General features: G+C 44.4%; 1 protein-coding gene across 6 annotated transcripts in view; it reads left to right on the forward strand.

Annotated features, from left to right (window-relative positions):
- The first annotated feature begins 2,768 nt into the window (after positions 1–2,768).
- ANKRD44 (ankyrin repeat domain 44) overlaps positions 2,769–23,182 on the forward strand; it is a 327,787-nt gene continuing 307,373 nt past the window's right edge. For all 6 annotated transcript variants that reach the window (XM_072741290.1, XM_026002615.2, XM_026002617.2 and 3 more), the window contains exon 1: positions 2,769–3,075. In XM_072741290.1, coding sequence (XP_072597391.1) covers positions 3,049–3,075 — 27 coding nt within the window. In that variant the 5' untranslated portion in view covers positions 2,769–3,048. The remainder of the gene's footprint in view (positions 3,076–23,182) is intronic.

The raw sequence follows: 23,182 nt of genomic DNA on the forward strand, positions 1-23,182 counted from the left end.
ATTGGTTGAGAAGGATGACTTTTAATTTTGATGGCTCAAGTCAAGTTTCAGGCAGTGGACCTAGTTTTGCCTGTTATAGAGATCAAGGAATATTTCAGAACTCTGTCCATCTATAGCATTCCTTGGGCCACCCAGAGCATTACTAAACATCCCCATAGGTCAAAACCTTTGTGTCCTATGCTGCCCCTGCTGCCTCGTGCAGTAAATGTGTCCACTCTGTCCCTGACAGTTAAGTGCTGTCACTTTGCCATTGCCATCCCGTGATTCCACTCTCATGGAAATGAGGGAGCAATTTCAGTGAAGGCCTATTCTGCGATCAAATTCAGCTACTACAGAGCTTTTCTGGTGTTCCTCTCACTAACGTCTTTTTCAGTGCCTTAGTGTAGAGACGGTCATCTGGGCCGCTAGCAGTATATAGTTCAGGGTTGGGTATATACATTATACATAAAATCACTCCAACATTGCCAGCTCCATGAACCTTTGGATTTCTTCCTCTACATTTTATCAGGGACATTTTGGCATCTCAGTCTCATTGAATATAGACCACCAATGGGTCTGAGTTTCAGCTAACCAATTCAACAAACCACCAGAGTCACTTTCAGTGTATGAACTAACACATTAAATCCAGGCTTTATGGTAAATGCACCCACGTCAATAATTCTAGCCCACCCCCTTGCTCTTTATGTTGTTTGGAACTTGACCGTAAACTGTTCAGCCTTTCACAAAATCATGCCACGTCTGACAACGCCCATGTTAATATTTGGGTTGCTAATATAACACACTTATATTGGTCTACACTTATAGTTCTCTCATTTGCAATGGTTCTACATACAGGTATAAGCATCTTGCTATTTACTTTGTCTTCTAATATGAAATTAATTACAAGTTATTTTCCTTTATTATATAATTAGGACATTATACTGATGTCTTGGGCAATTTGCATAGGTAATTAATATCGTCTATGAATTTCATTTCAAGACAGTAAGGGGAGTGTTAAAAATACTAGTTTCAAAAAGGGGTTGATGGGTCTGATAGGGTTGAGATAGCTGCGAGAACAGCTCCCTCCTCCTTTCAAATTGGGCCCAAAGAAATTATGTACAGGCATGGCCATGATGAACCAAAGTAGATCTTGAGTGCATTTGCCAGATTAATTTATTTGTTATCATTCTTCTGAAAGATGGCTATTTTTCTGTAGAGAATTCTGTGTCCTATTCAGTTTAGTTACAAAGCCATGCAGGGTGAATTAGTAAATACAAATACCTACAACAGTGGTGAAGAACTGCCTCCCAGATACAACAAATGCAATCTATTTTGTGTTTGAAGGAGGACTTGGGGAGAAAAACGTTCTGTCTCTGAGCATTACTGAAGATCGAGGAGTGGAAGCCAGGAGTGCGCTTTCTTAGCTCCCTTGTCTGTATGATCTGAGTCACAATATGATCTGAGTAATAAAGAGGAGGATGCTAAGCAAATGCTACCACTCCATTCTCCCTTTCCCACGTGGAATCTTTGAAGAGGCTCTGAAAGTAGGGAGCAAGAGTCCACATTTGGTTTGTGAATGAATCAAAGGTAGGTATCTGGTCTCAACCCAGAACTCTAGCTCTGATTTGCTATTCAAGGCAGCTTTGCCTTGTGGCCTGCCAGGGGCATATGGGGCTACCTGGGAGCAGTACCTCGCCCACTTGCCTACTTAAAGTTAACTCTTCCTCCTCCAGAATCTCAACTCTTGTTACTTTCCCAGGGATGTCTGCCATCACCAACCTGTTTGGGCCTGATTCCTTTCCCATGGATTTCTTCAGAAGCACCCCCCCCCCCCCCCATGACTTATCAGTCTGTGATTATATTCTTTAGTTGTGACCCTGTGGTTTATGCAGGACACCCACTGAGGCTAGGAATCGTCCCTGTTTATGCTCCGGGCCTTTCATACTGTGCCTAGCTGGTGTCTGGTACAAAGCAGGCGCTCAGTTCTTAAATAAGCATTCGCTTCAAATTCCAGAAGTATCAACACTTACTCGGATTTGTGCATATTACCACTGTATCTGTAGCCCGTGCTGTTTGATAGCTGAAATCTTCTATTTGTGGAAGAGCATGGTAGCCGGATTTTGTAGAAATGAATGAGCCAGGACTGGTGACGGTGCTCAAAAGCCCCATTAATTTAGGACAATCTAATTGAGGGCTCCTTCTCTTCTCTAAGAAGTGCGCTCCACCTCCATCTCTCCAACTCAGAACCCAGTGTTTGAACTTAACGATGGGTTTGTGTCTAGCTGGCAGGTAGCTGGAGAACAGGGTGGAAGGGCTGCAGCCCCGTCCCCCCCCCCAAGTGATTGACCAACACTCGCTAAAGACTTACAACGTGTCCAAGGCCTCCCCGCACTGAACAAAGAAAAGCCCCCGAGCTACAAGCCCTGCCCGGGTGGGATGGTGTGGCCCCGGATTAGGGAGAGGTGCAGGAGAAGTGCGGTTGACCGAGTCCCTGCGGTTGGAGTTGGTGGCCTGGGAGCGCCCCCGAGGCCTGCGTCTGCAAGGGCAGGCTCATCAGGTAGTGCCCGCGCGTGTGCGTGTGTGTGCGCGTGTGCGTGTGTGTGCGCGCGGCGGGGCGGGGGCGCGGGCGTCTCTAACCGCGCGCCCCCGTGCGGCCGCGGGGCGGGGGCCGGCTCCCCGGGGCGCGGGGCGCGGGCGGGCGCGGGGCGCGGGGCGCGGGCGGGCGCGCGGGGGCCGCGGGCTGCGAGGCCGGGCTGCGGGCGGCAGGAGGCAGCGTCGGCCCGGGCGGCGCGGCCGAGCAGGCGGCGGCGGTGATGTCAGTGGCGGCCGGGCTGGCAGCAGCCGGCACTTCCTGTAGACGGGCGGGCGGGCTCGGCTGCAAGCCCCAGCGGCCCGGGTCAGCCTCTCGGCGGGAGGAGGCGGCGGCGGGGGAGGAGCAGGGGGAGGGCTGTCAAATTCGGGAGCCAGATTCCCCCCCGGCCCCCGGCAGTCCCTTCCGCTTCCCCGGCGCCCGGCGTGACATCTGCGGGCCGGGGACCTGCATGTGTGCGCGCGCCGAGCGGCGGAAGAATGGCAGTGCTCAAACTCGCCGACCAGGTAGGGGCGGCGGCGGGGCGGGCGCGGGGCGCGGGGCGCGGGGCGGGCTGCGGGCTCGCGGCGGCGGGGAGGGCTGTGCGCGGCCGCCCGCTGCGCCCCAGGCGGGGGCTGAGGCTCCGCGGCGCCGTCCCCGCCCTGGGCCGTCGGAGCTGCGCGCTCCGCCCGGTGCCCGCGGCGCGCCCGAGCGCTGGGGCCGGGCCGGGGCGCCGCCGGGGTGCGGGCGCGCGGGTGCAAGCGGGTGCGCGCGCGGGTGCGCGCAGGTGGGCGAGTGCACGGGTGCAAGCGGGTGCGCGCGGCTGCGCGAGTGCACGGGTGCAAGCGGGTGCAAGCGGGGTGCGGGCGCGCGGGTGCAAGCGGGTGCATGGGTGCGCGGGTGCACGGATGCAAGCGGGGGTGCGGGTGCGCGCGGGTGCAAGCCGGTGTGCGCGGATGCGCGCGGGTGCGCGCGGGCCCGGCCGGGCAGGGGGAGGGGAGGCTCGAGGGGCTCCCCGGGGCCGCCCGGAAGGAGGGCGGCGGCGGGAGCGGGCGGACGGCTCGCAGCCGGGGACCCTTCCCCGAGCCACGGCGGAGGCCGGCCGGGCCCGCGGCCCCCGGGGTCGGGCTGTCTGGGGCGTCGGTGCTCCGGGACGGCCCGACCTCGCCTGCCGCGGCGCGAAGGCTGCGTGTGCGCGGTGGCGGCTCCGGGCGGCGGCCGAGGTGCCCCGGGAGCTCAAGTCGCGCGGCCCCGGGCCCGCCCGCCGTCCCCGGCCGCCGTGGGTCTGTCCGCTGCCGTCCCGGCCGGCGCCCGGCCAGGGGAGCTGCCGAGCCCCGAGCGTCCTCGCGGCGGGTCTGGGCGACGGGGACGCCCCACCTTTGCAGCCTTTGCTGCCCCGAGGGCGGCGGCACTCAGAGGCGCCCGCCGGGCTGCGTGACAAAACTCTGCAGCTCCCTCCACGAAGGAAAGGGACCGGGTGGCTGCCCCTCGCCGCGCTCCTGCCATTTACTCGAGGGTCGTGAAACGAGCACTGTTTGGGGGTGCAGGTGGGCCCGGAGGCAGGCTGGACCCGGCGCCCCAGCAGAGGGGCTGTTCCGTGGAGCGAAACCTCCTGCGTCTGCAGCCGGTTGCCCTTGCTGCCTCGCTTTCCCCAGTTAGAACACCCTGCAGCCTAGGGCGGCCAGTCACCGGAATGATGTGCTCTCACGTCTTTCAGATTCAAGATTTTGCTTTGTTTGCCCTAAGTACTTACAGGCCTCCCCCCACCCCCCTTTTCCTGGAGGAGAGATCACTGAATTAACATTCATCTTACCCTTAAATTTAGCAGGAGGAACAGCTGGTAATTGTGAGGCATCTACTTGTTGCCATTGGTTCCAGAGCATTTAAAAGTGTTTGCAAGTTGATAGAAGGATTCCCTCCACCTTTTTTGGTCACATACTTTGACAACTGTTAGACTTTTTTTTTTTTTTTTTTTTTTTTAAATCTTCCAGTTTGAAGCGGCCCTGGTCATGTCGTCCTTGCTGGTCCAAGTTACTATACTTGTCTCTTAATTCCTAAATCTTTGAAGTACAAAACATGGATCTAAGGGGCATTATTTTTTATAATCACACGCACAACAGAATTTCACATAGAGTTTTAGAGGAGGAAGAGATGCTGAGGATGATCTTAGCTCAAATCCTTTATTTTTTTAAATGGGGAACCTGAGATCTGAATGAGGGAAGCATGCAGTCCCCCAAGGACCACAGCTACTGGCCTGCATTGCTGGAACTAGCTCCTGCCTACTGCCTTCCAGACTTCTGTGCTTTTTGCGAGAGTTAGACACCTCTGTCTTCTCATTTGATGTGTTGAAAGGATTAGAAGAAGGCATCCTCTCCTAAATCATGATCAACCCTAGGAAAAAGTTTATTTCTTGGTCTTAGGAAGAAAAGTTATTCTTTGGGACTTATCAGAGTAGGACTTTCAAAGAGGTTTGTCTTTTAAAATGTTTCCTAATACATCTCCTCCCTTCTCCAAAGAAACTAGTATCGCCATGGAGATGAAGAGTCATATAACCTGCATTTGGCTCCATCTCCAGATGCATAAAAGGGATCTAAGGAGTTGTAAGGGTTCAGGAGCACCTGAGACTTGCCACCCTATCTTGGGACAAGGCCAGATGGAGGCGAGATGAGGAGGTGGTCTGGGCTGGGTGGAGTCGTGAGCAACGGAGGTTTCTGTGTGTCTTTAGGTCCAGGAAGTGTGTGGTCTTTTTTGCCTTATATGGTGTTACCTTTCAGTTTGAAACTAAATTCTTAGGTACTGGTGCTTAACCTCACCAGAGGCTTAAAAATCCTTTGCTTAAATTCCTACTCCAAGAGTTCTACTGGTCTTCGTGGGCAGGGGCCGGCCTGCCTGGAGTCTTGCTCGTGCCGTAGAGTTTGTAGAAGAGTGCCTGACTTTCCATTCAGCGGCTGGTGAAACAATTACTTCTCAGTTCCTCCCTCACCTTTTTTTTTTCTTGAAGATTTTATTTATTTATTCACAAGGGACAGAGATTGATAGAGAGAGAGAGAGAGAGAGAGGCAGAGACATAAGCAGAAGGAGAAGCAGGCTCCCTGCGGGGATCCCGATGTGGGACTGGATCCCAGGACCCCAGGATCATGACCTGAGCCCAAGGCAATGCTCAACCACTGAGTCACCCAAGTGCCCGTTTGTGAAGTGATTCTTGGTTTTCACCATGGCTCTTGGATTTTGAGCTTGCTATCCTGATCTCCCAGACACATTCTTCTTGTTGATAACCTGAATCACAAGCCATCTTGGTTTGTTTTTATATGTGCCTAGAGGAAAGCATGTAAGAAGATGACATTTCCTGTCCTGCTGCTGCTGCTGGGTGCAGGGGCTGGCTGGGCTGCTGGCGGCCACCCGGTCCACACTGAGTCCCGCATGGGCACCTCAGTCATGGGCGAGGAGGAAACGTCTCTTCTGAACTCTGTTTTGGGATAGTTTAAAAAAAGGGAGAGGCAAGTGTTGTTTCCAGTGGTTTTTTTTTTTTTTTTTTTTTTTAAATTAAGTTACTTATTCTCTCTCTCTTTTTTTTTTTCACTACAAGAAGGAACTGGGAGCTGTTGCTACAAACAAACTTAGCATTTAGCACTTCTGCATTTGTAACCGTGCTCTTCTGTTTTTCCTCTTCACACAGCACAACATCATTTTTCTTGCAATGTTACGGGGACCAATCATCTTGGTTTGCCTAGAACTGAGGGGTTTCCCAGGATGTGGTACTTTTGGTACTAAAGCTTGGAAAATTCTAGGCAAACCACGATGAGTTGGTCACTCTGTGCAGCATAGAACACACTCGCCTGTATAATTAATATAATAATGTAATTATTGGGAAGCCCGGGTGGCTCAGCGGTTTAGTGCCGCCTTCGGCCCAGGGTGTGATCCTGGAGACCCAGGATCGAGTCCCACGTCCGGCTCCCTGCATGGAGCCTGCTTCTCCCTCTGCCTGTTTCTCTCTCTCTCTCTCTCTCTCTCTCTCTCTCTGTCTCTCTCATGAATAAATAAATAAAACCTTAAAAAAATAATGTAATTACTTCCTCTTGGATGGACATTAGGAGGTTTCCTTATATCTTTGATAAAGAGAGGTGACTTTAAAGTTTGGGAAAGGAAGTTCTGTTTCATACAAATGTAGATTTAGTGTAAGATAGCCATGAAACTCTTTGTAATTTGGTTTGCTATTGAACTTTTGGTGGCTGCTCATTATGTCTGGTTAAGGTACTCCCGGTGATTTTTAGTGTCTGGTCCTATCTGCAGCCTGCGCTCCCCGCCTTCCCATAAAGCTCTTCAGAGTTAAGAAGCCCAAATGATAAGTTCTTTTGGACCTTTGAGATGTTCACTATTCTTATCTGAATTTGCTAGTGACAGCAGAATGTCACCTCTATCTCAAGGGCTGCCTATAGACAAACCGTTTCAGCAGGTGGCCCTTTTGGAGCTTCCTGCCTGGAGGCCTTCTGGCTAGGTGTCCCCTTGCCAAGTCCTCGCTCACACTTGAGTCACCCATCTCCTTGCCAAAGGCAGTGGCTGGCAGCTGTGGCAGTGGCAAGAAACTAGAAATTCTGTAACTTTGAAAGCAGGATTTCTAGCTCGCAGTGTGGGGCCTTGGGACATGTTGTGTGTTTTATAGGGCTGCCCTCATCCTTCTGGGTTTATAGCAAACACGATGCTGTGGTCCTGCCTTCAGCAAAGACGGGAAAAGAAAGGCTTTATTCTTTGGACCCTTCTTTAGTGTTTTGGGATCCAGTCACGTGATTTGGGGAGTGCACTTGAGGGCTGGTGTTTCCTGGCAGAGACCTCATACTGGCTTACATTTATTGTGATCTCGAATGCTGGGCCCTTGGGGTGAATCATCTCTTTTAATCCTCACAGCCACACTAGGAGGTAGGTGGCAGTGTGATTCCTATTTTATAGATGAGAAAACAGGAAAAGGGGCTAATTGACTTGTTCAAGGTCATATACCCACTGAGCGAGCGCCAGGTCCTACCCTGGCAGTCTGATCGCACAGGTGGGGCTCTAACCACAAGGCTATACTTTTAATAGTTGAAAGGTCAGCGCAGTCATAGGACCCATGGGTGCTTGCTCTTAATTACCAGGAAGCCACTGAGCGAGCTGCATCCCCACACTCCTCCTCGCTCTTGGGGTCAGACCCAGGCCTGTCTGAGTTAGGAGCTGTTCTGAGGCCTCTGCTCCTGCCATACTTGGGCCCGGCTTATCCTGTTTGCTTCTCCACCTCCCCAACATGCTGAAAGACCTGTTGGTTGGGAGCTTGGGGATTTTTTTTCTTGGTCCTTGGTCATTAACAAATAAACTATGATCATTGTAGAAAAATCAGTAAGCTAGATACGCAAAAACAAACAGTGGAAACCATCTGCAGTCTCTGTACTCAGAACTACTCCTGACATCTTGATACAGAAACTTCTAGTCTTCTGAGTAGCCAGGTAAAATTTTTAAACTTTCCACACGATGATATCAGTAGCTTTCTCTTGACCACAAACCTAACAACTGTGCTGTTTAGATCAGTGACTTTTCCAAATAAACTGAATTTATGTGTCTCTTAAATAAATGACTGACTGCTCTAGTGTAAACCCAGCAGCACATGCCTTTTTTTTTCTTTTAAGGTTTCAACTTTTACTTCCTCTTTTCCTCTACATAGGGAGCAAATATAAACTCCAAAAAAACACAATTGTTTGTGCCAGAAGCAGGACTGAAACATTCTTTAAAAAGATTTCTGTTTCAACAACATAATATCAATTATATTCAGTATGAAGTATAACATGGAATAATTTAAAAAATAGGGAGGAGCTGGAGAGATATAATCCTGTGGTTTTCAAACTTGGTAAGCTATGGCTCTCTCCTTTCCTTTCCTTTCCTTTCCTTTCCTTTCCTTTCCTTTCCTTTCCTTTCCTTTCCTTTCCTCTCCTCTCCTCTCCTCTCCTCTCTTTTCTTTTCTTTTCTTTTCTTTTTTCTTTTCTTTTCTTTCTTTTCTTTTCTTTTCTTTTCTTTTCTTCTTTTTCTTCTTCTTCTTTTAATAAGCTCTTTGAACTCACCACCCTGAGATCAAGAGTCCTATGCTCTACTAATTTAGCCAGCTAGGCGGCCCCTATGGATTTCCTTTTTGTTTTCCTCACAGGAGATTCCATATTGAAGCTCAGTACAAAAAAAATAAAAAATAAAAAGAAGCTCAGTACGTAAGAGATTGGTGACAGTAGTGATCCTTGAGGCCCTTTTAAAGATTATTTGGATTTAGTATGATTTGAAAGCCCTTTTGTATGGGAAGGCTATTGGTGATGGATTCATTGTTTTTTTTCCTGACATGTCGTATACTCAAAAAAACAAACATTTATAAATATTTGTAGATGATTAGGAGTTACAAAGAATTTGGGTGACCATATCCTTTTTATTCATTCTGGGATAACTTGGAAAATGATGGGGGTCCTATTGAATATTAAACTGAGAAAATAGGTGTGAACCAGGTGTGTCCCAGGTAAACCTGCTTCTACAGAAGTCTGCTACACAGACTCTGTGTCTGCTCACCCCAGGCCTGACAGTAAGTGAACTAGTGATTAGTAGGCTAGTCACTCTCTTTTGAGTCAGGCTTACACTGGAGCAGTTATTACAAAGATTGCTTTATCACCTTATGCAAGTGCAGAGCCAGAAAATGGTTTTCATTTCATACATCAGTTCTGACCGGTTGGTTGAGGGGTGGCAGGAGCATTCTGGCTCTTACAGCTGAGGATGGGGGGAAATGTAATGATCAGTGATCAATGTTTGTTAGGGCATAAGGTAAGGAGAGGTGGCATATGTGGTGCATTAGCCAACCCCTGGCAGGTCACATTAGCCTCTGGGGGCCTCAGGTGGTTCTTTGTAAAGAGAAGAGGTTGGACTGGATGCCTTTCGGGTGCCGTGGCTCCTCCCATTCTGCTCCCTGTGTGACTCAGTCTCTCTGTTTACAGTTCGTACTGTAGTCTTCTTCACAGATGTGGCCGTGGAGGGCGTATTTGCAGAGGAACTCCAATTTAATTTCCTAGGTAACAAAGTCAAGCAGTTAAATTCAGATTCCAGAAGGTTTTAACAGATGTCAATGATTTACAAACTGATTCCTGCCCTGTGGCCACCCCTTCCCCCCATTTGATAGCTAATGCAAGGTTATTTATTTTATAAAGACTCAGCTTTATTGATTATTCCTTTAGCACCCTTTTACCAACATCATCTTTGGCTTCTGCTAGACTTCAGAGGTTGAGAGAGCAGGTATTTTCTCTCATCAGCGTTCCAGTCTGTAAAAAACTTGGTAGCCCACGAGGTTGAAATTAATGATAACGAGTTGAGGTTTTCATCATGATACTCATAATTTTTAAGAATCTTTTTAACTGTCTTTCCTTTTGAAGCTGAAAACTTACTGAGTACTCTATTACTTGGGCCAAGCAAATAGGAAGTATATAGTCCATCTTTGGACTTTTTCAGGCTTTGCTAAGCCGATGCTTGCTTGTATTTCTTGGTCTTCATGTGTCTGTAATTCCCTCACTCCCACCCTGTGAGTCATAAACATCCCAGTGGAACTTTCTAAGATATCCTTAAAAGCAGGAGACCATTCTGTGCCAGGGGAGTATCCAGAGCTCTTGGTAAAACTAGAGGGATTTGTAAGAACATCTGAGGCCTAGACATACAAAATTTCTTCACAGTTCCAATCTGTCTCAATGGTTTCAGTGTTAAAAAGAAAAAAAGGTTTAAATGTTAAATTGCTTTTGTTTATTTTCAAAATAATACTAGATGGGAATCAGAAGATGGAATTCTACTCATGATGGTTCTTTTTCTAATAGTTGTAGGACTTTGGGCAAGTCCTGGCCTTAGTTTCTTTGTCTGTAAAATAGGAGTGGATGGTTGGAAAATCCCCTATGTTCTTTCAAGTTCTAACAGTCTAAGGGAATGTCCCCATATCTCATCTCAATTCATGGAGTCTGGTTTGAAAAGTATCTGCCTCTCATGAACTTCTGTTCTCTCCTCCACCTTTCCCCCTCCAGCCTCCCAGGGTGGTGGCAGCTAGACTTGACCAGGTCTGAGAAACACACCCCATGTCTGCCTAAACATCAGGGGTCCTTTCCCCAAGAATGTCATCCAGCATCTCCAGAAGCTTGGTTTCGGCGAGGAACACACAACCTTGTGGCTGCTCTCAGTGTAGCCCTGTGAGAATTCCCTCGTGCTTCTTGCAGATTCCATGTTTGTCTGTTGTGAGCTGTGCTGAGCTGGGGCCCACTTTAGCCTTCCTCAGAGATGCTACTTTAGCAAATGGCCTGGGTTCCCCCCATAATCCTATTTTAGTGAGCTCCATAATAACATCTGGGTCTAACAAAGTCTGTTTCCCAACCGTTGGACCCAGAGATGGGGTACAGTTGACACAGTGACCACAGACTTTCTCAAGGAGAGAATCCTCACATGCAATCAACAGCCTGTGTGTGTGTAGATATACTCAGTCTGTAGAAGAAGCTTGTTTTGCTATCTAAGATAGGCCAGATGAAGAGAAAGATGGGAAGTGAGCACAGAGGAAGTGTCAGGATAGAAAGCCAGGTAGAAATTCAGGTAAATTGGGGCAAATCAATCAACCCATTATTGCTAAAGCATGGGGTGCCAAAACCCAGGGGTACCTCTACCCCAGAGCTGAGCAAGATGGCTTGTTGAGTTTGGGAAAGAAAATATCAGCATTCATATTTCATTTAAAACCCTTTAAAATGTTCATTTTTGGGGTGTATTTTAAATATGTGTTTATACTCCAATACTATAAAAATCCACTCAGTTCACCTTCCCACTTTTGACCACCTGGCCAAACCACCACTTGGACTATTGCAGCAACCTTCTGATTGGACTTGCTCATCCAGCCTTGATACTCTGCTCACAGCACAGCCTTCAGAGTGATGGAACACTGATGCTCAGATCATGTCATTTGTCCAGTCAGACCGTCCTATCTCACAGAGGAGAAGCTGAAGTCATAGTGTGGCTCACCACAGCCCTCTCCACTCACCTGTCCAGCCGTGTCTCCTCCTTTCTCTTTCTGGCTGCTTGGCACCAGCACTGGCCTCCTCACTATCCAGTGAACACGCCAGTCACCCTCCTGAGACCCCTTGATGTTCCTGCTGCCTGTGAAGGTCTTCCCCAGAAGTCCCCATGCCCCTCCTCATCCCTTTCAGATCTTTACTCACATGTTACCTTCTCAGCGAGTCCTTTCCTGACCATGCTGTATCAACTGCCTGTGCCATTTCTTGTCCCCTTTCTTTATTTCTTTCCATAGTATCTATCCCTCATATGATATATTTTATTTTTTTATAAAAACAAAAACTGATGTGTAGAAGAGATGCAAATAACAAGGCAGAGGGTTCTGTTGTTTTGTTAGCTTGGTTCATTCACTGCTGTTAACTTCAGCACTTAGAAAGGTATAAGGCACATAGTAAATGCCCAATAAAGGTTGGTTAGTGAATGATATAAATATGGATGCGTGTGTATGTATATATCTACATGTTCAAATGTTTTTACTCAGGTGCTCAAACAAACAAAAGATCTTAAAAATACTTTTATAAGAAAACTTTTATAAACAGAGCTTCCATCTGTACACTGGGGTATTGGATTTCCATTCAAACAAAATTTGGAGTAATCTTTCTGCCCCATCAAAAGATAAAAGATCACATATTGTCTTCTTTTCTGATTACGTATCTCATCTTTTTAAATTGAACTTTCGGTGGTGGGGGTGGGTTAGCACTGTAGTTGGTCCTCAGTGGGTTCCATTTCTTTATAGGGGAGGTATCAGGGTGACACTAGGAAAAGGGAGATGTGGACCCTAAATATTATGGGGAAGGATGCTGATACCCATTGCAAAGTGGAGCATCTTTTATGTATTCAAGCAATCAGCATCTGTTTAGTAAACTTCATCTCCAAGGCAGTGACTCTGGTAGAGTCCTGTGCTCCCCTCTTTCCACAATGGATAAGAACAAGTATAATAAAATTTCTGGTTAGAAACCAGAGAGCCAATTGGGAAGGAGGATGTAAGACAATAATCATGCTTTATGGTGTTTAACCTGGACAACTTCTCTATGAAGGAGTGACTGTCATCATTCCACTTGACAGATGAGGAAAATGAGAATTGAGAGATTAAGTGGTCTCTTTAAGGTCACATGACTCTGAGGTTCACATCTGGGCAAGCTTGTCTCCAAGGTGCCCATAGTTAGCTCTTGTGCTTCTGGCCTCTTGAGACAGGAGTAGTATCACAAGAGGCTCCTTTCTTCATGGAGCTCATGGTGTTGTTAGAGATGGTATCGCATGCCTTGTGGATGGAAGGCCCTAAGCAGATGTTTACTAAATGCACGTGGCATATGAAAGACCTGTCAAACCAGGTATATGCACCTATGTTCATATAGTACTATGACCTCAGCTTTTCCACTGTGTGAGATAGGACAGTCCGACTGGACAAATGACATTCTGGGGGTATGGAAGTCCAGAAATGGGAATAGTTACTAAGAAAGGCATCAGGGAGCTGGAGGGAGTCCAGTGATCCTAGAGGAAGGGAGTGATTTAGACAGTGGAAGAGGATGGAAGGCATTCTAGGTGAGTGATGTGCCTGTCAGGTAACCTGAAGATGGAATTTACGGAAGCAGAGGGTTCGTTCTAGGAAAGCAGAAGACGAAAGGAAAGAAATATTCAACATGTATACTTGGTAGGAGAGGTATTTGTGTATTTACAAATCATTTTTCCTTGAGTTTCTCTGATAGGTACTGCATGTCTTCTCCTGGAGACATAAATTGTGTCTGGCCAAGACTCATTGTTTCCATGTGTTGTATAGGCATGAGCTTTAAAAAATGAGTTTGTATTCCATCTTGTTCTAAGGAGTATTGAAGCATAAGAGGAGGTGTTACTTTATGGGTCCTTATGTCTCTGGCATACCGTCTACTTGAATATCGTACATATTCTTGTTCTGGCAACATTTTGTGGATAAATATGTATCCTGGAATATTAAACTTCATTGAAAGAAGCTGGATGAATGGTCTTCATGGTGCACGACACTGACAGATTAATGTAGTAGGTCTGGAGAAGATCTGTTTTCAACCTTATAAATTTTTATTAAAAATCACTTTAAAAAATCCAGACTATGGGAATATACAGGAAAAAAGTGATTTCATTTCTTTAAAAAAATCAATTGTGAATTGCACTACTAGGTATTTATCCAAAGGATACCAACATTGTGATTCGAAGGGGCTCATGGACCCTAATGTTTATAGCAGCAATGTCAACAATAGCCAAAATATGGAAAGACCCGAGATGTCCAGCGACAGATGAATGGATAAAGAAGACATGGTGTACACACACACACACCCACACACACACACACAGGAATATTTCTCAGCCTTCAAAAGAATGAAACCTTGCCATTTACAATGACGTAGATGGAACTAGAGGATATTATGCTAAGACAAATAAGTCAGGCAGAGAAAGACAAATATCAGATGATTTCACTCATGTGAAATTTAAGAAACAAAACCGATGACATAGGAGAAGGGAAGGAAAAATAAAATAAGGTGAAAATTGAGAGGGGGGCAAACCAGAAGAGATGCTGAGCTCTAGAAAACAGACGGAGGGTGGCTGGAGGGTAGGGTAGCTGGGTGATGGGCAGTAGGGAGGGGGCGTGATGGGTGTTCTCTGCCCCTGGTCAATCAGTAAGTTCTACCTCCGAAACTAATAAAAATCAACTGCGAGATAAAAAGAGGGAGGGGGAGGGGAAATAGATCAATGAGAATTAAGACACTAATTCTAGTGCAAACTAATTGCAGCGAATGGATTTGGATTCTGATTCAAACAAACTTAAACACGTTTCTGTGAGACAGTTGGGGAAATTTGAACGTTGCCTGGGTATCTGATGCCTTAAAGTAGGAATATGGTACCGTGGGTAGGTTGAAAAAGAAAGTCTTTATCTTACAAAACAAGAAAACAAAACCATAAAACCTTCGCTTTTGCCCAGGGCACCCGAATATTTTAGTGACTCACTCTTTTTGGAAGCTTTTTTTTTTCCTTTCAGTTTACTTCTTCCTCCTCCCTTTATGCCCCTTCTAAGCTCTCTACTGTCACCCTGATAGAACACCTTCAGTAGAGTTGTTAGGATCCTCTTTGATTGTCAGAAAAGCATATAATTCTGCTAGTTTTGTGGCCTCCAGAAAGAGGCAAATAGCCCTGAGTTGGTTGTGAAGCTCACGCATCTATTGACTCACTTTCAGTGGCCCTGGTAATTCGAGGTGGATATTTGAGCCTCTACCTGAAAATCACAAGTTGGGGGCCTTTAGGAAGACCTACATTTGGCAATCTTTGTACAGTTATTTCAGTTGTAAGGTATTTCCAGGGGAATTCAGAGTTGCCCCAAGTCACTTTGTTGTAGTTTTCTTTTTTAAATTCCAGTTAGCGTACGGTGTTATATTAGTTTCGGGTGTACAATATAGTGATTTAACAGTTCGTATATCACCTGGTGCTTATCATGATGTTATATTAATTTGTTAAAAATGATCTTATTTATTTTTTATTTGAGAGAGAGAGAGAGAGGGAGGGAGCACAAGCAGGGGAAGGGGCGGAGGGAGAGGGAGAAAGCAGGCTCCCTCTGAGTGGGGAGCCCTGACTCCAGGCTCGATCCCAGGACCCTGAGATCATGACCTGAGCTGAAGACAGATGCTTAACCAACTGAGCCACCCGGGTGCCCCAATGTTACATTGCTTTTAAACCATGTTTCTATTTAAACTGGGTAGTTTTATTTACTTATATATCTTTTTAAGATTTATTTTTATTTATTTTAGAGAGAGAGAGAGAAAGAGCGTGCTTGTGTGCGAGCAGGGGGAGGGGCAAGGAGAGAGAGGTAGGGAGAGGAGCACTTTCCTCACCGAGCACGGAGCCCCACACAGGACCAATCCTACAACCCTGAGATTATGATCTGAAGCCGAAATCAGAAGTCTGAGGCTTAACCCACTGAGCCACCCAGGCGCCCCTCAACTGGGAGGTTTTAAAAGACATCAGGCAATCACAAGGTCTCAATTTTAATGACCCTTGTTGCCACACCTCTTTTCTTACCTGAACAGGAAGTAGGACTTGGCTGTTGCCCTCAAGGATCTCAGTGTTGCTTTTAGGCAAGCAGAGATATCTTTATTTCTGCAAGTACGAAAATCCTTCCATATCCTTTTCTTTTTTAAAAAAAAAAATGTATAGAGCATGAGAGTGTGAGAGCTTGAGTGTGAGCTCAGATGTGAGAGGCAGAGGCAGACGGAGGAGAGAGAATGCCAAGCAGACTCTGTGCGGAGCGTGCTGAGCGCAGAGCCCTACATGGATGGGGCTCGATCTCCCCACCCTGAGATCGTGACCTGAGCCAAAGCCAAGAGTTGGACCCTTAGTCTACTTCACCACCCAGGTGCTTCCCTTCCATGTTCTTCTTAATGGAGCCCAGATTTAAGAATAGATTGTAGGCTTGAGAAATGGCCAGTTGCAACTTGAGTAAATGATATTGTTATGTGTAATTCAGAAGCCAGTTGACCAGGGTTTTTGATCTTTGGAACCTCAGTATAATGAAGTCTTGGGTCCCATAAAATAAGTGTAGCTTTTAGTAGCTCATGCTACTTTTCTTAGCAGCCAGAAGAAACAATCTTATTTTGAGGAGCTCTGCTCTTTAGCAAAAGAGTATCCAGGTCCTAGGGTACTCTAACTACTATATATACTATATTTTAAAATGTGACATCTCACTGAACAGTTTCCAAAAAATTACATGGGAGTGGCATAGTGAAGGGAATACCAAAGTTGCTGTTTGAAGATCTAGACTATAGGCACATCTCTACTCCTGACTAGGTGTCTCAGGCACAACTATGACAAAACTTTCCTTGATTTAAAAGTGGTTATAATAATACTTGCTTCATGGGGGGAAGTTGTGACAATCAAGTGGGAAAAGTCTTTGTACAGTAAGTGGCCTATGTGAATTCAATAAATAGTTCTTGAATTTCTGGTTGATTCTTCATTTGTCAAATTAAAATGTTCTCTAGGGTCAATTTCAATTCTATGATTTTAATTATTTTTTTTTGTTTAAATTTATAACCATTTATCTGGTCTTTTTTTTTCCTTTAAGGATTTTATGTATTTATTCATGAAATACAGAGAGAGAGGCAGAGACATAGGCAGGAGAAGCAGGCTCCTTGCAGGGAGCCTGATGTGGGACTCAGGCAGCACCACCCCGGGACCACGACCTGACCCGAAGGCAGACGCCCAACTGCTGAGCCACCCAGGTGCCTTACCCCACTTGTTCTTAAATCTCTAACTTAAACAGCATTGGTAGAAGGTGTTTCTGTTGGTTTTAATTTTGTGTGAAGTCTCCACACTTAGATTTGCATTGTAGCATTTTGGTTCCTACAACTTTAGGAAGTACATTTTTCTTTCATTTTGGCTTTAATGAATGAATTGACTTGTTTTGTTCAGCTGAAGAATTTTATGTTTAGATGGATCTAGGAGAATACATGTGTGTTGAAAGAATTCTGAGGAGTTTGCAATCATTCTAGATTTAAGTTGTCAAAAAGAACTGAGAATTACTTTTAAGAATGCCACTTCCTCTTCACAGAAGTATAAAACCATGTCTTTTTGAGGAAGTGTGTAAGAACAAAATAGTTGATAGACCAATCTTCATAAAAAATCATCATGGGAGAATTTCTGAGAAACATTAAGGTTTCAAGTCTTGAATGAGCATATAACAGAAAGCCATACATTTCTCTGAAAAAAAAAGTGATGAAAAAGTCAGAAGAAGAATTCCTTGTAAAAAGTTGCTTTAATTTGGAATCTGTTTTTTTAAACTACCAAATGAAATTTAAAAAGAAAGTAAGAAAAAAAATAAAAAGAAAGTAAGTGAAACATCATTACATACATGTATATGTCTTAATCCTTTTATTTTAAAAGATTTTTATTTTTTTACATAATCTCTACACCCAGTGTGGGACTTGAATTTACAACCTGAAGATCAAGGGTTGCATGCTCCATAGACTGAGCCAGCCAGGTACCCCATAAATGTTTTAATTCCAAGATGTATTTCATTTTGAGATATATCTGGTTAAGGTGTAGGGCAAAATAAAAAGGGTCACAGGAAAATGAAAATGAGAGTGGTACTAAAAAGAATAAAGAGCATACTAAAGAAAAAAAATAGGAGAGAAATACATTTTTTAAAAAAGAGGGAGGAGCTCCTGGGTGGTGCGGTAGGTTGTGTCTGACTCTTGGTTTCGGCTCAGATCATGATCTCAGGGTGGTGAGATCAAGCCCCGAGTCAGGCTCTGCGCTGAACATAGACTCTGGTTGAGTTTCTCTCTCCCTCTCCCTCTGCCCCTCCATCCCCACCACACGTGTGTGCGTGCTCTCTCTCTCTCTTTCTCAAATAAATAAATACATGTTAAAAAAAAGAGGGAAGGCATTGAGAATGGAGGGAGACTGCCCATGTTACTGGTGAATGTCACTCCTTTAAGGCCTCAGGGAGCTTTTCCGGAGAGCTAATGCTTCCCTCCCTTTCTAGTGGAATTGGCTGTGAGACCCTGGGAGACATCACACCTCTCTGGGCCTCAGTTTCCACTAAGGAACGAGGACATGGGTTAGATGAGCCAGCAGCTGCTCCAGCCTTGGTGGCTCTGACGTGGAGGCTGGGAGACGACTGTCCATCCACAGGCCGAATCAAGCTTGAGGCCTCTTGTTATATGGCCTGTCAGCTAAGAATAGCTTTTAGGTTTTTATTTTATTTTATTTTTATTTTATTAATTAATTAATTTATTATGTTTGTAAATGGTTGAAAAAGATCAAAAGGATAATATTTTGAGACACGTGAAAATGATATAAAATTAAAATTTCAGTATCCATCCATAAAATCGTCTTGGAACACAGCCTCCCTCGTGTCTTCCGGCGTTGTCTGTGGCTGCTTTGGGGCCCCAAGAGTGGAGTTAGGTCGTTGCCACAGAGCCTGCATGGCTGGCAAAACAGAACATTTACTATCTGGCTCTTCACAGAAAAAAGTGTGCCAACCCCTGCTCTAACCCAAGCACAGACTTGGGACCACACTCTTCAGAAATTGAGTGTTGTCTTTGTATTACCTATGCTGTACTCTGATCTAGATTTAATTAGATTAATATGGTAATTCTTGCTTCTGTTATTTTCTCCAGGAGAAAGTAGAAGCTTAGTTAGCCTTCTTGGTGTGTTTTTAATTAAAAAGAAAAATCCCCTTTAAAACAATAGTTTGTTTGTACTCAGACTTTTTTTCTCTCCCTTTAGGAATCACTGTAGAGAAGAAAGCCATATGTTTGTATTTTAAATCATTTGCCTTTTAAACTGGATTTTTAAACTCCAGATGTGGACTCAGGAACAGTTAAAATGTACTTTTGATGTTCTCCAAAAGCCACGATGGGGGAGGAGAACTTTACCTCTTATATTGGAGAGTGAAAGAGAAATCTTAATATTTTCTATTTCCCATTGTGTGCTAAAAATACTATTTTTAGCTTTTTTGGGTGGACAGTCTAGATTAATATAGGGATGGAATTAGCTTTAATTTTATGGAATGCCAATTAGAGCAATTAAACATATATATTTTGAAGATATACTCAGTTATTACAAATGGAAATTATAAAATTAAAAGATAAATATCCATAATATCTACTTATCTAATATTTCTCACTATTCTAGAAAGTTCTCTCTGAAGCTAAGTCTGGTAATTGGGGTGTGAGTTATGGGTTCAGGTGAGTGAGTGTGTATGCATGCTTCCAGTGTTCACGTCTGTCTCCCAGTCTTATACTTCCAAAGTCATTTGAGTTATTCTCAAACTCCTTCTAGGCCTGGAGTTCCTTTTGATCTTGGAAGAAGATGGGCCCCTTGAGCTGGTTAGTGAGGGGCGGAAGGGAGGTCGGTCAACACATGTGATCTTTCATCCAAAAGTTAGCTTCATTTTTCTCTCTTGATTCTCTGGAGAGAAAGAATTAAGACTGAAGATACTTGTTGATAAAGAAGATTTGTAGAGAAATTCATGTAATGTGTATGACTTTAGAAAACATGGACTCAATACCTAAGCCCTCTAAAGACCTGCAATATTTTCTGAGCAACATCATAAATTATCTGGAGGAGACAGGACATGAACACAATGGTAAAATTCCCATTTTTCAGAGGGAAAAACTGAGGCCAGTGGTTGTTATTTGGCTTGCTGACTCTTAGTGGGGTAGAGATCTTGTTTTTCCTGGCTCAGTTTGAGGTGTGGTTCATTTGCCTATCCTATTCTTAAACACCTCTTGTAAAATCACATGTCATTCCTGCAGTTATATTTAGGATATAGGCTGAAATACTGTATAAAGGCCCCATGAAAGAACACTGAAGTCTGCTGCCCCGGGAATTGTTATGTGGGTCTAGTATCATATCATTCGCATTATCTAGATTAGAATGTATCACCGACTTCAAAGTTGGTCTAGAAGAGGGAGCCCATTGTGTGCAGGGCCAAAAGGGTATAAAGGGTATTGCCTCATGGTTCCCCTTTGGGTGAAGAACTTCTTGATATGCAGAAGGCCGTGGAACTTTCGTTCTTGTTTGAAAACACTTGTAACTGGTAACTGTGTTGAAACGCAGAGGCTTTCCCACGCCCTCACCCCCAAAATACCTTCACAATGTGCTCTCTTTTCTTTTTTAGAATTTCATGAGAAGTATCTGGAATTGCCATCTGAAGGGAATGTTTGTCACAGAACTGCCTAATCTTTAGATGTGTCTAAATGCAGATGTATCTAATGAGCACTTTCATTTTCCTTCTTACGTGGAAGGGGACGAGTTTCTCTGTTGAGCCTCTCACTTCTGGTTTTAATCCGTTTTTAGCTCCTTGATTAGTGTGTGGCTTGGGAAGGTTGGAGCTAAGCCATTTATTTGCCATTCACTTCTGGGGGGGGAATGTTTGCACCCCTACTTTTTAGTATGCAGGGCTGTGGTTACCCTGAGTTTAGGTTAGCAGTGACTGTTGAATGAATGAATGATCCAGTGCCAGTTTCTGCTGCTGTGTCTCCTCCTTCCCGGCCGTGATTCTCAGTTCCTTAACTGTTTACCTTCTTTCCTCATCCTGGAATCTTTACCACGAGGATCCGAAAGATAGGACGTGATTAATTTTTTTGTTATATAAATAGCCTGAGTGAAAGGATCAGTGGTGGAAAATATTGCCAAGTTGTTTTGGTGGATTTTTTTCTAGTTAAATATGTACAACCAAGAATTGTGTAAAAAAAAAAAAAAGAATTGTGTGACTGGGGGCACCTGGGTGGCTCAGTGATTGTCTGCCTTTGGCTCAGGTCATGATCCTGGGGTCCTGGGTTCGAGTGCTGCATCGGGCTCCTTGCATGGAGCCTGCTTGTCCCTCTGCCTGTGTCTCTGCCTCTCTCTCGGTGTCTCTCATGAATTAATAAATAAAATCTTAAAAAAAAAAAAAAAGAATTGTGTGACTGATAGCTCTGTGTTTTGGGACATGAATAGACCTGAAACAGCTCCCTCCCCTCTCCAATCAAGAAAATAGGACAAAAAAAGAAACAATTGCTTCTTTTCTTTTCTTTTCTTTTCTTTCTTTTCTTTTCTTTTCTTTTCTTTTCTTTTCTTTTCTTTTCTTTTCTTTTCTTTTCTTTTCTTTCTTTCTTTCTTTTCTTTTTGTAATTGCAAGAGTTTAGACTGGCTTTAACTGGGACAGTGGTTTAAAGACTTGAATAGGAAGTGACTGTTAATGTGGGTTCTTGGTTTGAGTCTCTAACTTAGTTGAGCCCAACGGAGGCAGAGTAAGATTCCCAAAACTGATGCGGGGTGGACGGAAGGCAGGGCTACCCTGGGCCATCTGCTGATGCTCCTGAGCAGCTCTGCAACATTTTTACCCCCAACTTCTACCTCCAAAAGGGTTTTCGCAAACTATGTATCTCTTTGCACAGTTTCTAGGTTGACATCTGAAGTTTTCCATCATAAAGTTAGAAAGGTGCAAAGGATAGAGTTCCTGGTAGAAGGTAAATATTGACTTTTAAAATGAAAAAGTTGTATTGCTGTTTGAGTTGTATTGAATGGAATTTATTTATTTTATTTATTTATTTTTGTTTTGTTTTTTTTTTTAATGGAATTTAAACACTAGCGTGATTTGATGTGCTCCGCCATTACTTATGAAACGCACAGGCACGCACTTCTTTAATAGTTGGAAATTTTACATTGTTCCTTTTTCTCCTTGAACTCATAATTCCATTCGACTTCCTCACACAGAATTTTATCAAAATATAATACATTGAAAACCCCCGGTGATCCTGTTTTTACTTTGCAATAAAAATATGATCCTAGGGTGCTAAGAGTTAAATAACTTTTTGGATTGAGTTTATCTTTGTAATAATTATTACACTACCATGTATCAAAACATAAATATATTGCAAAGACTGATAAGTCATTAATAAGACATGCCGAGTCAGTCATTCTTATTTGAAGTGTGTTTATCTCTTGATGGGGCTTGCTTTCTTGTCTTAAGTTAGTTTATGTATTTATGGATACCCTCCATAACTTATTTGCTGGAATGATGAGTAAAGAAAGTTAATTGAAGGAAGGGAGGTGTGAATTCAAGGAAGTTGTCCTGACTTAAGTACCTTGAATGCTTTCTTTGCTACCAGGACATTTTTACACCTTAGGGGCAATTCCCTTGGTCAGAATCAGAATGAGTGAGAAGTAAATCTATCTTTTGAGGGAAGATCATGAAGAGGAGAGTGTGAAAAAACAGCAGCATGACTCCTCAACCACAGGCACCTACCTTTTAGCAGTGTGTGCATGCGGAAGCTGGGGATCTGGAACATGATACCCACAGAGCACCCTGTGCCTGCAGACCTCTCACAAAGTCTTCATGGATTCCAGGGGTACAGGACTGCCTTGTGAAGCCCATAACTCTAGAGAGGCAACCCTGGGGGAGCTGATGCCATCGCAGCTGGTGGCCTGCATTCCCATGCCCTGATAGTCCCGTCAATTGGTCAAGGATGGGCCACTGGGTCAACTCCACTGTGAATGACAGACACATTGGTCAAGTCTCATAGGCAGTAGAGATCGCCTTTGAAAGCATGTGTTTGGAATTATGAAAAACTAGGCTACTATGTGTGAAAAGTTTGACTTTTAAATGTGAGGTAGAAAGATATGCAATAGGTCTTTACATACATTCTCACTTAAAACATGTTGGAAATTAATGAACCATGAGTTCCAAAATTTCTTTCATGGTCTCTGTGTTTCTGTAGGACAATTCTAGTATGTAGATACTTGATGAAAAGTCGGTTTTGTGCATATGAACGTTCGAGCAGCTTATTTCTCCAACATTTGAAGCTTTATTTGGTGTTCATGAAGACTTCCTCTCAGGCATGTGGAATCAGGTTTCTGTGTGCCCTCCTTATATTCCACTCTGTGCAACTGATTGAATAATAGCAGGATATTTGTAATGGTGTTCCTCCTTAGATTTTAAAATTTAATTAGAATTTGATGTATTCAAAAGTAGTCTCTTGTTTTAAAAGACCAGATCCTGCTTTATAGCTGATTTTTTGGTAAACCAGTTGCTTGAGGGAGTACATC

Source organism: Vulpes vulpes, chromosome 16 (genome assembly GCF_048418805.1).
Source record: "Vulpes vulpes isolate BD-2025 chromosome 16, VulVul3, whole genome shotgun sequence".
In the NCBI taxonomy this organism is placed as follows: Eukaryota; Metazoa; Chordata; class Mammalia; order Carnivora; family Canidae; genus Vulpes; species Vulpes vulpes.